This window comes from Nilaparvata lugens, chromosome 6 (genome assembly GCF_014356525.2).
Source record: "Nilaparvata lugens isolate BPH chromosome 6, ASM1435652v1, whole genome shotgun sequence".
NCBI lineage: Eukaryota > Metazoa > Arthropoda > Insecta > Hemiptera > Delphacidae > Nilaparvata > Nilaparvata lugens.
In genome coordinates, this window is record NC_052509.1 from 10,277,370 (window position 1) to 10,293,703 (window position 16,334).

Below are 16,334 nucleotides of genomic sequence, written 5' to 3' on the forward strand. Positions count from 1 at the left end.
GATGGCATCTTATCTAGATCTCCTAGTCCAAGTATGCGAGATTGATTGATTTATTGATGAGTAGGCCTACTTTATTTATGTAGATTACAATATATACTGGCTTATACACTTATATACAATAGCTACAATACAGCAAATTTATAGATGAATTTACATAATATAGACTAAGAAAATAATCATTGAACTGTATATGATATGAAAAAGCAATTTGTAATATAATAACTATAGATAATAATCATATTGTTATGCATCTACATAAATTGGCGGAGCTTTGGATTCATTTTTTACAGTAACTCGTTTATACTGTAGCATGCTAAATCCAATCAATATGCTCTCAGCAATTCCTTAATTTTTTTGATAAAAATTATCAACTTATATTGCCTGAATAAACTCAAAACAAGTTAAGATAGTGTGATGTTTTTAGTCTCAAAAATTTACTGTATTTCAAAGTTAAGACTATTAATTTGGTATTAATTGAATTTCTTTTTGAAGTAATGTTAATTTTAAATCTTTGCAGAAGTCACACTTGGGAATTCATATACCTTTCTGTCTGAATCATATTTGTTCAATCCAACTGTTGTAAACTTTTTTCTCCAAGTTTTAATTAAATTTATTGTAACTTATTCATTGTAATTTTCTATAAGTAATTTTCTTTGTTATTTTAGAGGTGGTTAGGGTTGGCTATAAGGGGTGTTGAGGAGGCCATCTATTGTAAACTTAGTTTGTAAGTGAAGTCATTGTAACTTCAACTGAAGCCAAATCTCAGCTTATACGATTCAATTAAAATTTATTTTGAAAATTGTATGGAAAATATATCTTACAGAAATCACATTGATATAAAAAATTCGCCTGTTATCATTTTTTTCAATCGTTGTAAACTTTTTGCTTTTAGTTTGTAATAAATTTCTTATAACTTGTGTTTTTTTCTATATAACTTTTTTTGTCGGTAATCAAATTTGTTCAATCTAGCTGTTGTAAACGTTTTTCCTTTTAGTTTGTGATTAAATTTATATAACTTAGTAATTTTCTATTGTTATTTACTAGAGGTGGTTAGGGTTGGCTATAAGGGGTGTTGAGGAGGCCAACTATTGTAAACTGTAGTTTGTAAGTGATTAATAGAAGTTAGACATAATGTTTACTGAAACATATGTTTTTAAAATATTAACAAACTCAATTTGTAATTGTTTCAGTTCTAAATAAAGATACGTCTGGTTACACTCTTTGTATATTATTAAGTAATTTTCAATAACTCAACAGTAAGTGAATTTCTTTTTTAATAAAAAAAACGCCGAGTCCAGTTTAAATCTCTTCAGCGGACTTGTTTGTCTATCGTTAGCATTGGTTGAACGGAGCCTTAGGCTAGTAGCACACTCATTCGGTTTGTTTAGTTTACGGCAAATTCCGATAAGTGTGAAACGGTAATTCGTTTTGAATTCGGTACCGAATAGAAACCGCTTAGAACCGAACGCCCACTTGACTCTAATAATTCCATCAGGTTTAAATCGTTAGCGAGAGGCTACTTCACACACTTTCGGTTCGGTTCGTTCGTTTTCGGCAAATTCCGATAAGTGTGAAAACGATGATTCGGTTTGAATTAGGTACCGAATAGCAACCGCATAGCACAGAACGCCCCCTCGACACGAATAGGTTTCGTCGTATTCGAATTCGTTGCTAGGGAACAGGAAAAACAAAGTCTTCACAACGCTTGCCTTTTTGTTTTATTTTAACCTAATATCGTTATCTGTTTCAAATTCAAATTGAGTTTATTCACAGAAATCATTACAAACATCACAGTACATGTATAAATAATATAAATACTTGTGAATTTTCCCACATAGACAAGTCTGTGTGTGGGGAAAGAGGTCTAATGAAAAAAAACTTGATACTAAAAAGAAAATTATAAATATTACAATACAGTATAATTTGAAAATAAAAGTTGATTAAATGTAGTGGAGAAAGTATATGTTTTGAATTGATTTGATTCAAAATTTTCCAAGTCAAAATCATATGGTCAATTCATTTCTGTTAGTTCACAGGAACATTTTTTTCAAAAATATGAAAGTTATAAATTAAAACTCAGGGAGAATTTTTTTATTTTTCCATGAATATTACATGATTTCATCAATGGAGAGAAGAGTGAAGTTTATATACATGTGTCAAAACAGGAACAAATTTTCAATTTAAAAAATAATCTCTCTGAACATCCAAAGTTAACATAATCAAAAAGAAACATCAAATAATTCACAATTTTTAATAAACTTTAAAATTTTGTTGGTCAAGAAATAACACTCTAAGGTGCTTACAGACTGTTTCGCTCTGCTGCTCCGCAACCGAACGTCACTCCAGCAGAGCGATTGATGATCGACCGGGGAGCAACAGTGGTTCGACCGGGGAACGCGAGAAGATCTAACATCTTCCGTAACGTTCATGATGGTGTGCGGGGGTGGTCGATATGGTCGATGGAGGAACGAGGGCGGTACGAGGGAGGAGCGTGCTCGGTGCGGGTTGGAAGAGCGTATATGTGTACGCAGCTTACAATTAACACAGCTGCTATATTCATGAACTACTGTGAAATCCAAACACAGCTGTGTTTGAGAAGAAAATACCTAATTAGAACCTTACGAATTAAAACTGACAGTATGAAAGCCTCATTCGTTTCCGGTAACGAACCGAACCGAATGAAACCGAATGCGGTGTGAAGCTATAGCCTTAAGGTGGATTCCCGTACAGTACATATCTGTATCAGTGGAAGTCGCAGACACCTTGAAAATATAATTTACATGAGTTCTAATTAGACTATTCACACTAAGCACGGCCTAGCGAGCTGAATAGTGTCATTAGAACTTATAGGAATAATATTTTCACTTTCACTGATATGATTGTGAGAATCCTGCTTTATCTGGTGAATGGATTACTTATGAATAACACTATAACGCCTCCATTAAACCATTTAGTGCCGGTCGCACAAAAAGCACGTTAGATTTTAATCGTGATTATTCCACGAGATCCAATCAGTGAAGCCGACTTATCAAAAAGGTTTCTTATTATTTACCTTATCTGATGGTTCTCGTGAAATTAATCATGGTTAAATTTAACCGGCTTTTTGCACCGGGCCGTAGACATTTAAAGTTAATCTTACCAATGACTACCAATGATGAGTAATATTTTAAACAAGTGAATCCTCCATTTGCGTTCCATTCACAAAAGCTGAACGGACATCCGAGAGGTATGATTGGCTAAAGGTGCGTACAGATATACGCGCGCGAACATGAGCAATTCACTTTTAATCAGCTGACTATATCTGTATTTTTACAGAAACGGTAAGATACAGATATAAAAGCTTGGCATCAGCTGATTAAAAGTGAATTGCTCATGTTCGCGGCGGTAAATCTGTACGCCCTTAACAGCAATTGAGACAACAATGGGGGAGCTTATTCGGCCAATCGTAGCGCGCCATTACGATTAGACTTTTGAGCTTGTATTACAACTAAAGTCTTTATGAGATAGTTGAGATTTAATGATTATATGGCCTCTATTAGGGCGGAGCTAGGACCCTGGTCCGCTCTGCCGTACAACCCTAACTTGAGACTAGGGAAAATATTCCTGTTGCCAAATTGTGCGAAATTCTCTAATCTTTCCATGCAAACCCATATGACAGAATGTATTCAATTCGACACATAGTCATTAGATACAGAGTAGTCTATCCAGTCATATGGTTTATAGCAGAAATATTGATTTTTCAAATACTTTGTCAAGACGGATATTTTCTCCAAGTCTCAACGTTTTTACTTTCCTTGCCCTATTACGGTACCATAGGTAATGAAGTATTGCTTTCCGAAAAAAATTAAGGTACCCCATTTCTAAATTCTACACGTTTCAAGGTCCCCTGAGTCCAAAAAAAGTGGTTTTGGTATTGTGTATGTGCGTCTTTGTACCGATATCTCATCTCCCAATTACGGAATGGCTTGAAATTTGGAACTTAAGGTCCTTACACTATAAGGATCCGACACGAACAATTTCCATCAAATGCAATTGAAGATGGCGGCTAAAATGTTGTCAAAACAGGGGTTTTTGCGATTTTCTCGAAAACGGCTCCAACGATTTTGATCAAATTTATACCTAAAATAGTCATTGATAAGCTCTATCAACTGCACAGTCCCATATCTGTAAAAATTTCAGGAGCTCCGCCCCATCTATGCAATTTTGATTTAGATTCCCAATATCAGGATTCGATACAATTTAACAAAATTCAAGTTGGAATAGATTGGGAATGAAATCTCTACAAGTAATGTTCAGTAACATATTCACCTAAATTGAAATAAGCTTGAAATTCGAGAAAACGTGATTATTCAATGGCAACTGTTGGCAACTGTTGATTCTATTAAATCATTCACTATGAAGAGATAGCAGACCTCGTGTGTCTCCAGCGTTATTGTCCTGTCACCAGCTGGCTAGATCTTGGTTATAAGTAGTAGACTTGAGATGCGCGTGAACACTAGCGTCAGTTGATCAATTTTCATAACGGCAAGGAAGTTGTGTGAGTGCGCCACACCAGATTTTTTAATTCAGAGTACGTCTATAGTACAGTAACTATATAAGGGCCCCATACATTAGGGAAACTTGATTCGGGGAACCAAGTTCGTGTAGGATTCTTCCCACACACTGTAGTGGGGAGAGCGAACAACCGTTCGTTACTTCAGTATCTTTCGGAGTCTAGAGATGAGTGTCTTACAGTTTGCAGCTGCTGTTGGGCAAAAATATATTGAATATATAATTATATAGATAGATTATGCGCCCTGGCGAACGAACCAACAAAGTTTTTTTATCCGAGATTGAAGACCAAATTCGTCACGAATTGGTTCAAGGTTTGCCAATTTTCCACATACACTTGGGAAATAGGTTCGCAGATCCCTTCCTAGTGTATGGGGCCCTTTACCCATGTGTATAATAACTATGTATTGGGTAGTAACTGTGGGTAAGATAGTTACTGTAGCCTATAGTAGTACTCTTCCAAACATTTTCGGGATTATTTCATTATCGAGATAAATTTCGAACACTACAACTACTGTACCTCGAACTTCTTTCATCATGGTACGGTGTAAGTTGAATTATTACTATAGTGAGAAAACGATTTTTCTTGGATAAAACATATTGATTATTTTTTAACAAGAACGAACAGTTAATATCTATCCATATACAGGTAACAGCTAAAATCACTCCACTTACATGGGCTACTTATTCAAATTAATAGAAACAATATAAACTTGTAGTACCTACCCTTTAATAAAACGTTAAATGGTTTTAATAAAAAGAGTACCGCTAGTTTATATTGTTTTTATTAAGTACGCTATTCTCTATAGAAGGCAGTGTCAAGACAGAGAATCGGAAGGCTATTCTCATATCTTACTCCATTGCCATTATAACGTGGACCCCACTATACCGAAAATAATTTCTAACGAATCTTTAATTCCTCCTTCTACATCCATGACCAGTTTTAAATAATATTATTTATGCCTTTATTTTCCTAGAGAGCGAAGTTAGGGCGCAGTCGGCCTCTCTTACACTCACAAGAGGAATAGTTTTGGATTAATTCTGTTGTTTCTCTACCAATTGTTTTTGATTCTGTGCATGTGTAAATGGATAAATAAATGTCCTTCATTAGGCAAATACCAGTTGGAAGAGTTGTGTATAAAGCTGCGTCACACATATACGCTCTTCCACCCGCACCGAGCACGCTCCTCCCTCGTACCGCCCTCGTTCCTCCATCGAACCACAGTCGCGCCGCCCACGCACCCATCATGAACGTTAGACGCGTTCCCGTCGAACCACTGTTGCTCCCCGGTAGATCATCAATCGCTCTGCTGGAGTGACGTTCGGTTGCGGAGCAGAGCGACAGTCTGTACGCACCTTAAGGCTAGGCGCACATCAGTTAGTCAAGACAAGACAAGACATGATCAGACACGTTTACTCAATATTTTTCCATAGTTATCTTGGATGCAACCTCCACTGATTAATCATTGCATTTAGACAGTCTTCATAGCAACTATGTGAAGTATTGTGTCTAAACGTGACGAGTCTTGTCTTGACTAACCGTGTACGCCCAGAATAACTGGATAGATGGGGGAAGAAACCCTTTTTTCATAAATAAAATCAATATGCTGATAAGAACTGATAAACCCAAACACAATGATTTTCTAATAGTTTATCATTTTTTTAGTTACATAACATAGTAATTATAAATTTGAACATGATTTTCAAATATTTTTCATTTTGTAGTTACATAACATAGTATTTATATAGTTACTGAAACATTAGATGGGGTCGGGAAAGTCTACTTCTTAGGCAGTATCGATGGGAATTTCTCGGCTGCCGGTGGGGCATCTCGGTAGTGGGGAACTGTTCCCACGGATTCGAGAGGTCAAAATTGCGGAATTTGTGACAACTCCACTGGTTCGGCCACTACACGCTTACGTTCGTCGTCATAACGCACCTGCAACAAACATTCAAGTATCTATTAAAACTAGTGACCCCTTGGTTAGAAGAACTCGCTCAAGAACTGTTGTACTGTAATCTTTGATTGTACTGTAATCTTTGAAACCTGAAACTTTTAATTATACAGAGTTGATGAAAATTATGAACACAGCTAAATATTTCTCTTACATGAATCATTTGACAGTGGGTTTCATTGGGGATTCTATTTGAATTGAAGTATTACTCTTCAAATATTAAGTCCACAATAAAATGACAGTGGAGAAAGATAGGAGAACAGCGTTGCAGCTCTGCCTCACTATTTATTGCCTGGTGGTATAAAGAAGATTTTTTCGATTTGAGATCTCGAAAACCAAGGTCGATATAAGAACATTTTACTGGGATCATGTTTTTTGCAAATTTCATGTAGAACAAATTTTATTGTATCCGTTTCTGAAGTCTTCAGAAGCATTACTTTCGTCACAATATACAACACATGTGTCACAACAAAATTATTGAAAAAAAACTATCCTAAAAGAACTACAATATCATGAAATATTAATATCCAATTATAGTAGTATCCAGATAAATTAACTCTACTTGTAGAGTCTATGGTATTGACTGTTACACCTTTCGACACTCTGGTTCAACCAAATTTAATAACTCTGTTTTGGACGCTAAATAATTATAATATCGAGTGACCTGGCTTGATCACGTCTGGTGTTAAGAGTTTTCAGGTCGCACAGGCCTGTAACATGACCTAACAACTTTTTTTAGGCAGCCGGGACCGACTACTTAGCGTGTGCTCCGAAACTATGGTATTCGGCTGTTACACCTTTCGTGGGACACTCTGTATTCACCAAATTAGATAACTCTGACATGATCTAACAACTGTTTTAGGCAGCAGGGACCGACGACTTGACGTGTCCATCTGGAACTATAGTCTTCAGCTGTTACACCTTTGTTGGACCAATCTGTATAAACCAAATTTAAAAACTCGGTCTTTTTCTTTAGGGCTACTCTTGAATATAAATAAAAATATAAATCTTTAGTGAGGTCCGCGTCATAAAGGCAGTGAAGAAATATAGGAGAAAAACGTTGCCTTATCAAACGTTGCTCTGTCTTATCAATGCCTTCTATAGAAGGTAACTGATACAGGTTTAATGATGTAATATTAACTGTTCATGCTTGCTAAAAATAATCAAAATATTTTTTTAAGAAATTAGATTTTTCAATCATTTCATAATCAATTTCTCTTATGTGAGATGGGATTGAATTAAATATTTTCATACCCATATAAAACGGGCAACTCTCCAGCAGGCTAAGTCTGTGGTGTGGTAAAGAAAACCTCCAAATCTTGTGTGATGGGGATGACTCACTTGGTTCTCCTCATACATTCGTCTATTTTGCATCATACATCGTACATACATCGTCTAAACGATGATTGCTAAATCTAATATATAAATAGCAGGAGCCGTCAGCAATCTCTTATCTTTGAAATAAGGTCTGCAAGAACGCATTATATTAATCTTATAAATATTATCCTAATGGCTTTTCTGCAGTATGAATATTCCATTATTCTCTATACTTTTCCCCAAAAAATTACTCCACATCTCATAACTGACAGAAAATAAGCGTAATAAACCAAAAGAACAGTTTTTTCACTCCCTACTCTTAATGCAAACAAGGCTCTATTCAATTCACTAGTGACATGAGAAATATGTAGCTTCCATTTCGAATCACTCTCCACCATCAGACCCAAGAATGTCGTGAAATCAGAAGTTTCAACTCTACTCTGAGTATAGCCGAAACATGATGTGACTAAACAATTTTTAAAAGGGTACTTGGATTTCTTTTTATTTTTTTTTTAATAACTCTGTTTTTAAAAAGACCGCTGACCTCGACATATCCGCTGAGCGGAAAGTCCCTGCGCTGCGGATGACCCTCGAAGCCGTAGTCGGTGAGGATGCGCCTCAGGTCGGATGGTTGCTGAAGAGATGCCGTACATGTCCCAGGCCTCGCGCTCGTACCAGTTGGCACCCTTGAAGATGTCGCAGATCGAGTCCACAGGTGTCAGCTCGTCAGTGTAGGTCTTCACCCGGATCCGACTGTTGTAGCGGACTGATAACAGGTTGTAGATCACCTGAGACAAAAGGAAATCTGTTACAATTCATTTATTTATTCACAATTATCACAAATTTGAGTTTCACTCAAATGACAGATGACATGTCAGTATAATCTAATATTAAATTATCCTATAGCTATCCTATAACTAAATATTGGAGATAAGATTCATCTATTTACAAAGTCAAAAATCTAATCTCTAATTAAGCCATATATCAATCCATATATCATTTGCAAATTGATTGAAACACTGAGAGATTTCTAGAAATCAGCACTGATAGCAGAGGTGCATATCGATTAATCCAGGTGTTCGATTACTCCAGGTGCTCGATTAGTCTAGATGTTCGATTACCAAGGTCGGACTTTTCCGATTGGAACAGGACCTGGTGTAAACGCACACCTCGGCTAAACGAGACGCTTCGATTACACCAGGTGCTCGATTACACCAAGTGGTCTAAACGAACCTGGTCTAATCGAGACACAGGACCTGATGTAATCGAACTACTGGGTTAATCGAAGCATTCCGCATCATTTGACCCTTAGACCCGGTACAGAATAGACACGCCCCATTGTATATTCATATTGAAAGTCGATGAAGCCAACATCTACTGCCATATCGCCCCATCGGATAGAAAACTTTTTCTGTAGAGTTTGTTTACATTGTTTTCCATAGCAGATTGTGTCTATTTCAGCGGGAGCGCAGCGGGAGTTTACCATTTTCTCAAATAATAATCTACTTCCATCTGAAATAGACACAATCTGAAAGTTTTCTATCCGATGCTGACGTCACGATGGGGCGATATGGCAGTAGATGTTGGCTTCATTGGCTAGGCTTCCCAGCGTGTCTTTCTATAACTGGTCTAAGATTTAGCCCATGTCTCGATTAGACCATGTGCCGTGTCTCGATTAGACCAGGTCCTGTGTCTCGATTAGACCAGGTTTCGTTTAGACCACCTGGTATAATCGAACTACTGAGTTAATCGGAGCATTCAGTCTCGTTTATAGAATCATTGTAGAATAGGACCTGCTGTAAACAAAACCTGGTCTAATTGAGACACTCTCATAGCAGGTTGTACATCACCTGAGACAAACGATTTTTTTTTAAATTAATTGACAAATTATTGAAATACTGAGAGATATTCTGAATTCTATAATCTACACTGTTAACAGGTTGCAGATCACCTAAGACAGACGAAAATTGCTTCAATTAATTGACAAATTGATTGAAATACTGAAGAGATTTTCTGAATTCTAGAAATCTGTACTGATAAAAGGTTGTAGATCACCTAAGACAGACGAAGATTGGTTACAATTCATTGACAAATTTATTGAAATACTGAGAGATATCTGAATTCTAGAAATCTGGACTGATAACAGGTTGTAGATCCTTAGACAAAAGGACGAGGGAGGGGAAGGAAAAGCAGGAGGAGGGGAGGTCTAAGAAGAAGATAAATAATGTAAAACAAGACAGAATGAGAATAATATATAAGAGGTTGAAAGAAGAAAGGAGAAAAAGGAGAAGACAGGAGGACGAGAAGTCATAAGAAGAAGGTAGGAGAGGAGTACACCGCTCAGAGTATATCCATGCGTGAACACCGTCATAAGAAACAACGGTATTCATAGGTATCACCTCAAAACGATACATTCTACTAGGCACATCCATGACAGCCAAATCGTGTGAAACCTCCCATAAGAAACAACGGTTTGTATAACTCGAAGTCTCACCTCATACATCCTACTACGCACATTTGTGCGTGAAAACTTCCGTAAGAACAAACGGTATTTATAGCTCTAGATCTCACCTCATACACCCTACTAGGCACATCCATGCCAGTCACATCTTGTGAACCTCCCATAAGAAACAACAGTATTCATAGTTCTCACCTCGAAACGATACATCCATGCTAGCCAAATCGTGTGAAAACTCTCATAAAACCAACTGTATCCATAGCTCAAGATTTCACCTCATATGATTATTTATCCTACTAGGCACATCCATGTCAGCCAAATCGTGTGAACACTCCCATAAGAAACAACAGTATTCATAGTTCTCACCTCGAAACGATACATCCTGCTAGGCACATCCATGCCAGCCAGGTCGGTGATATTGGTGTACTGGGCGTTGTGATGGTTCCTGAGGAACATGATGACAGGCAAAATGCCCTCCGGTGCTATCAGTATCTCCAACTCATCTCCACAGGTCAGCTGAACTCTCTGCACGTAACGCGGCAGACATTCGGCCACATAGCGACCGAAATCGGTCAGACGTTCACGCAACTCAGCGTCGTATTTGCGAATTGTCACTGTATCAACGCAAAGTAGATTTGTATGTTATTTAAATTTCAACTGTTATTGAGTATCAACACAATATAGATTTAAAGGTTATTTAAACACATCTAATCTACTGAATGATAAAATGAACCTGAGAATCCTGACAATGTTCAGCCAGTAGGCCTACATATATTGCTCATTAATATAAGTAAAAGTCAAAGTCGACAGTCTGAAAAAAGGAGTAATGTACAAGTTCACCAAACCCGAGGTGCAGGGAATTTGGATATACCTCGTAGCAGACTGATAGGCACTCAAGGAAGCTTCCACATAGCGACTCTTAAATTGTTCAACTCCCCAAGTCTTTGAAGGATGCTGAAAGAAAATATTTTCAAACGCACAATAATGAAGCGACTAGTAAGCGGCCCATCTATTAGCTGACGGAACTGGAGTTTGAGCCTTTATTCGCCATGAGGGCCATGGCCTCACCAGAATCTGAGGGGATGTACCCCTTGTCTTCCTTGACACAGTCTGTCTGGTAATACAAGCCAACGACGAAGGATCAAGTAAGTAAGAAGTAACTAATATTTTTTTTAATTATTACTCCATTAAACTAATCACTTATTATCCTAAAATATTAATTTTTATTGCTTCCAGTGAAGCCTACAGCTCTAATCTATAATTTTCTAATATTGAGCAAATTTATTATAATTAGCTAAGCAGGTGCAAATTTTATAATAGACTTCCAAGCTTTTTGAAACTATATCCACTAACAGTGGATTGAGAAAATCAAGCTAAACTTCATGAATTATTGATAGAAAAGCCTATTACGGTGGATGAGTTTTTGGAAAACCATCCTTGAAGAATATTAGTTAGTAATGTAATTTTCATCATTTTTTATGACTGACATGCTAGTAGAGTAGAAATAATTTTTTATTGACGCATTCTTTTAGGCTACCTACATTTAAGTATATTTGAATAAAGATACTTATAATAATAATAATAATAATAGTAATATCGAGTGACCTGGCTGGCTCAGGTCTGGTGTCAGAGTTTCAGGTCGCAACTGATCAATTTCAGGGCCTCTGACATGACCTACGACCTGCTTTTAGGCAGCCGGGACCGACGGTAACGTGTCCATCCGAACACGGGAGTGTTTTTAGATTTTATTATTAAGATGCTTATGAGACCGTCTATGAATAAGATTAAAACGTTAAATTACAAAACTAATAATGTGCTTGAGACCGTTTATTAATAAGATTAAAAGGTGACGTGCATGTAGCTGTGTCATGAATACGTCTCATAAACAATATAGGCTATGAATATTTAGTTAGACTAAATTGATTGAAATAAAATACCTCTTTGTTCTGGTGAAGTGGGCTTGATTTCTGGAATATCACATCCTTGTGAACTTCCACTTACGGATGTGGTCGCTGTTCGAATACAGGTTTGTAACAATTGTTTACCTGAAAATAGAATCAAATATATTATTGAGTTATTCGCTCAACAAGTAAAATAGATAAGGAGATGAAATGTTGCTATTCCTACAGGAAAAGTATTGGTACCGGTAGCCTAGCTTTGATGAATAACTATTATTAAACGATAATCCAAATTAATTTCCATCTGTATGTGAAAATAATAGCAGACTAATTAGAGACCCAGAAAACAGGAAAAGTACTCTGCTCTGCTTTATCAAAACCATTACGGTACCATGAAAAATAGCCCAATACTTGAAGACAAGCAATATCAGAGTTGGTGTTTTTTAAGATACATTCAAATACTACAGCTATAAATGTTTGACTATAAATGCATTATACATTAATAATAACAAATTATTTCAATTTTGAACAAGGTATAGCATAAATAGAATAGGTTAGTTTCCTAACCTAGATTTAGCTCTATGCTATGAATGTTATGGTAATGAATAACTAAAGAGTTATAACTAATGAAACTTACCAGAAAATATTTTAGGAAGCTGAGTAGTATTCCTTACAGCAAATCTGAATAATTGTGAAGCCATTATTTTAAACAAATAAAATCTAAATTCCCTGACCTTTCATGCAGACAAGTTCATAAATTCGGCTACAGCTGAATCTCAAAAACATAATCAGCTGTTCAGTACAAGCGTTTGCAGTCAAGATAGCGCAACAGTCGCAAAGCAGAGGCAAATTTGAATGATCGTAGTGCTTCGTCTTTATGCTCCTCTGATTTTATGTTTAGAATATAAATAATGTAAAGCATTCAGCTCTGATAAAATACACAATTATGGTTTTTAGTTATTGATAAATCAAGGATTACACGAAATCAGAAATATTATTGCTTGTTCAGCGTTTCAATACATCAAATTCATTCCTTTTTTGGCTCAAAAGAAGGTAACATAGGAATACCTTTACAATTTCCTTGTGATTTCCACTTTATAACATTAGCTTAATCTGCTCTTAGGAGTTAGAAGTGAACAATGGAGAATAAATAATAATTGAATAGGTACTTGAAGTCGTTGCCAATGACTGGGGTCTCCAGATTGGCATTGTCAAAAAAATTCAATTGAAACGAGATTAACTTGAAGATTTGAGTGATGTATTTGGAATATGAATTACAAGAGTATTTGCCTGAAAATGAATGAGTGTCACCATAGAGAAAAGATAGCATGAGAAGATATCCCATGATATAAGACATTTATGTTCCAATTCTCAATGTTAACCCAAGCTGATTCTTAATTCTTATTCGTAAAGCTATAATATATACATATTATGTGACGCTGATAGTCTCTCACATACTGTGCCGTTCTTACACTCTCACCCGGCCAGCACAGTAGGTCTAATAATGAACAGTAATCGGCTTGAAATTTAGAACACAAACTACCAATTCCATAGGATATTATCTTTCTGTGATATATTTTCTCTATAGTTCCACTGAAGAAGATTAAAAACAGAGTGAAGTGTTTGCAAACAATTTTACAATACGGGAGTTCAAATGTTGGAGACGTTCCAATGAACTAGAGCTCAGTGAGATAATATCTACTAATAACTGAATACCGTATATATGAATAAATTCCTGTTTCTTATGTAATCAACAAGTTTTACTTACACTAACTTACACTAGAAGTAAGTAACTCATATAACTTAATATGAAATTTTGTATGCACTTCCTAGAGTTTTCAATCAGAAGTTATTTCCAAGTCTATTCAGAAAGCCTAGTTCAGTATGTGACACTACAGTATGAAGAGAAGCCGAAAAAGAAGAAGAAGAAGAAGAAGAAGAAGAAGAAGAATATGTCTCAGAAAGTCCGAGTTCATTATACTATTCAGTATATGCACCTGGTGTGAACAAAATCCTTTTCTGGTATTTTTGTTCATCTTGAACGGACATTACGACTCTTAGTAAGGCTTTACAAAGTAAATTGACTTCAAATGGTTCTTACTAATGGAGATACTGAAATTTATGAGCCAAGTGTTTTTCAAACTCTTGAGAGATTTGTGAATGCAGTCAGTAACTTCATAGTATTTCTTGTGAACTTTGCCATAATAGCTAACAACGTATTTTAATCAGTGGATTAACCCGTGGGTTATATTATCTAGTAGACACATCCTTCACTTGGTAAGTTACTATATCCTCACATTTCTAAAATATGTTTTACATTCTTGACTTTTCCTGAAGTTTCCTACATTCTCTCCTTAATCAAACAAAGATTACTCTTCTCGTTCTTGTTGTTCTTCTTCATCTTCATCTCTTGTCAATTTGTCAATCTGCATCTTATTATTTCGCATACCTCTTCTACTTTTCCTTTTTTTTTCTTCTCTCATTATTCCATCTTCTGCTTATGCCATCTTCTATCTTCGTCATCTTCATCTTCTCCTGAAGTTCCCTACATTCTCTCCTCTAACAGAGATTCCTCTTCTCGTTGTTTTGCTGTTGTTGTTGTTCTTCTTCTCTTTCTTCTTCTTCTTCTTCTTCTTTTTCTCCTTCATCGTCTCCTTTATCACTTTTGTCAATTTGTCAATCTGCATTGTATTCTTTCTCATACTTTTTCTACATTTCCTTTTTTCTTTCTTCTCTCATTATTCCTCTTCTGCTTCTCGTATTTCACTTTCTTCTGAAACTTCTCTTTTTAGTTGGGTTTCCTCTCCGTCAACGTCGGTGGCGACGAATTATTTTTCTTCTTCTTCTTTTTCTTTCTTCTTCCTCTTACTCTTTATCATTATAATTATTGTCATAATAACTATTTAATCATCATTATGCATTAGCCACGTGCGATTTTCTTCTTGCTTTTTCTATGAGCTCTTTCATAATCATAATCATCGTAGTCAACATCATCTTCAACTTATAATTTTCCTTCTTCTTGGTGCTCTCTTCTGATTCTTCTTCTTCTTCTTCTCCTCCTCTCTTATTCTTCTTCTTCTTCTCTTCTCTTCTTCTTCTTCTTCTTCTTCTTCTTCTTCTTCTTCTTCTTCTTCTTCTTCTTCTTCTTCTTCATCTTCTTCTTTGTCATCTCTTCATACTGTAGTGTCACGAACTGAGAGAATGTTATGTTGTGCATTGAACCTGTTTCTCAACCAGTGAAAGTATCCAGCAGTCTGTCTATTACTTCTCCACAAATGCTGCATGCTGTATTATTTATCAACTGACCATCGGCCATTGATTATTCATATATTCAGCCAAATTTATTCACTCTGTGTGATAATGCGCAGACGTTATCTCGCAAATATAGTCAGGTCCACATTATAATGGCAGTATTCGATTAACATTGGTGTGCTATCCTTGTCTACCATACGACAAAGCAGATAGCGCTATCCTATAGCTCGGCGACGTTGCCAGAACATGCTTTCAACAATGTAGAAAAATATATAGTTGATACGTCAAGCAATATATTTAATCATAATCATGGAAATTTATCATTTAAGGCTATGCAAAAGCTAGATATAAACTTTCTACTGGTGATATTTTCAAAGTTTTTCGATTTGTATCCTATCAAGCTATCAACATGAAAAAGTTTTCTCAGGAAAACATTTTTTCCGATGATTACTTTTTGAGATATGAGCGCCTAAAGTTTAGATTTTCGGGACAGAACATTTCAAGTTCGGTAAGAGATAAATCCATGAGATTTCAAGGATAGATTCTTCATGCTATTGTTGATCTAGTAAAACGAAAATTTTCGGAAAATACCATTTTTGAGAAAATTATTCAATTTACCAAAATTGACCAAAATAACTCAGTAAATTGAATAACTTTCTCAAAAATGGATATTTTCCAAAATTTTTTATTTTATCAGATCAACAATACCATGGAGAATCTATCCTTGAAATCTCATGAATTTATCTCTTACCGAACTTGAAATGTTCTGTCCCAAAAATCTAAACTTTAGGCGCTCATATCTCAAAAAGTAATGATCGGAAAAAATGTTTTCCTGAGAAAACTTTTTTATTTTGATAGCTTGATAGGATACAAATCGAAATACTTTGAAAAATATCATCAGTA

General features: G+C 35.9%; 1 protein-coding gene across 1 annotated transcript; it reads right to left on the reverse strand.

Annotated features, from left to right (window-relative positions):
- Window positions 1-6,187: 6,187 nt before the first annotated feature.
- Window positions 6,188-12,975, reverse strand: LOC111063272 (NADH dehydrogenase [ubiquinone] iron-sulfur protein 3, mitochondrial-like). The gene is given in 8 exon segments (XM_039430078.1): window positions 6,188-6,390; window positions 6,393-6,433; window positions 6,435-6,490; window positions 8,368-8,452; window positions 8,454-8,611; window positions 10,648-10,895; window positions 12,219-12,326; window positions 12,817-12,975. Coding segments are annotated over 8 exon segments (819 nt in total). The 5' UTR covers window positions 12,881-12,975; the 3' UTR covers window positions 6,188-6,331.
- Window positions 12,976-16,334: the final 3,359 nt, after the last annotated feature.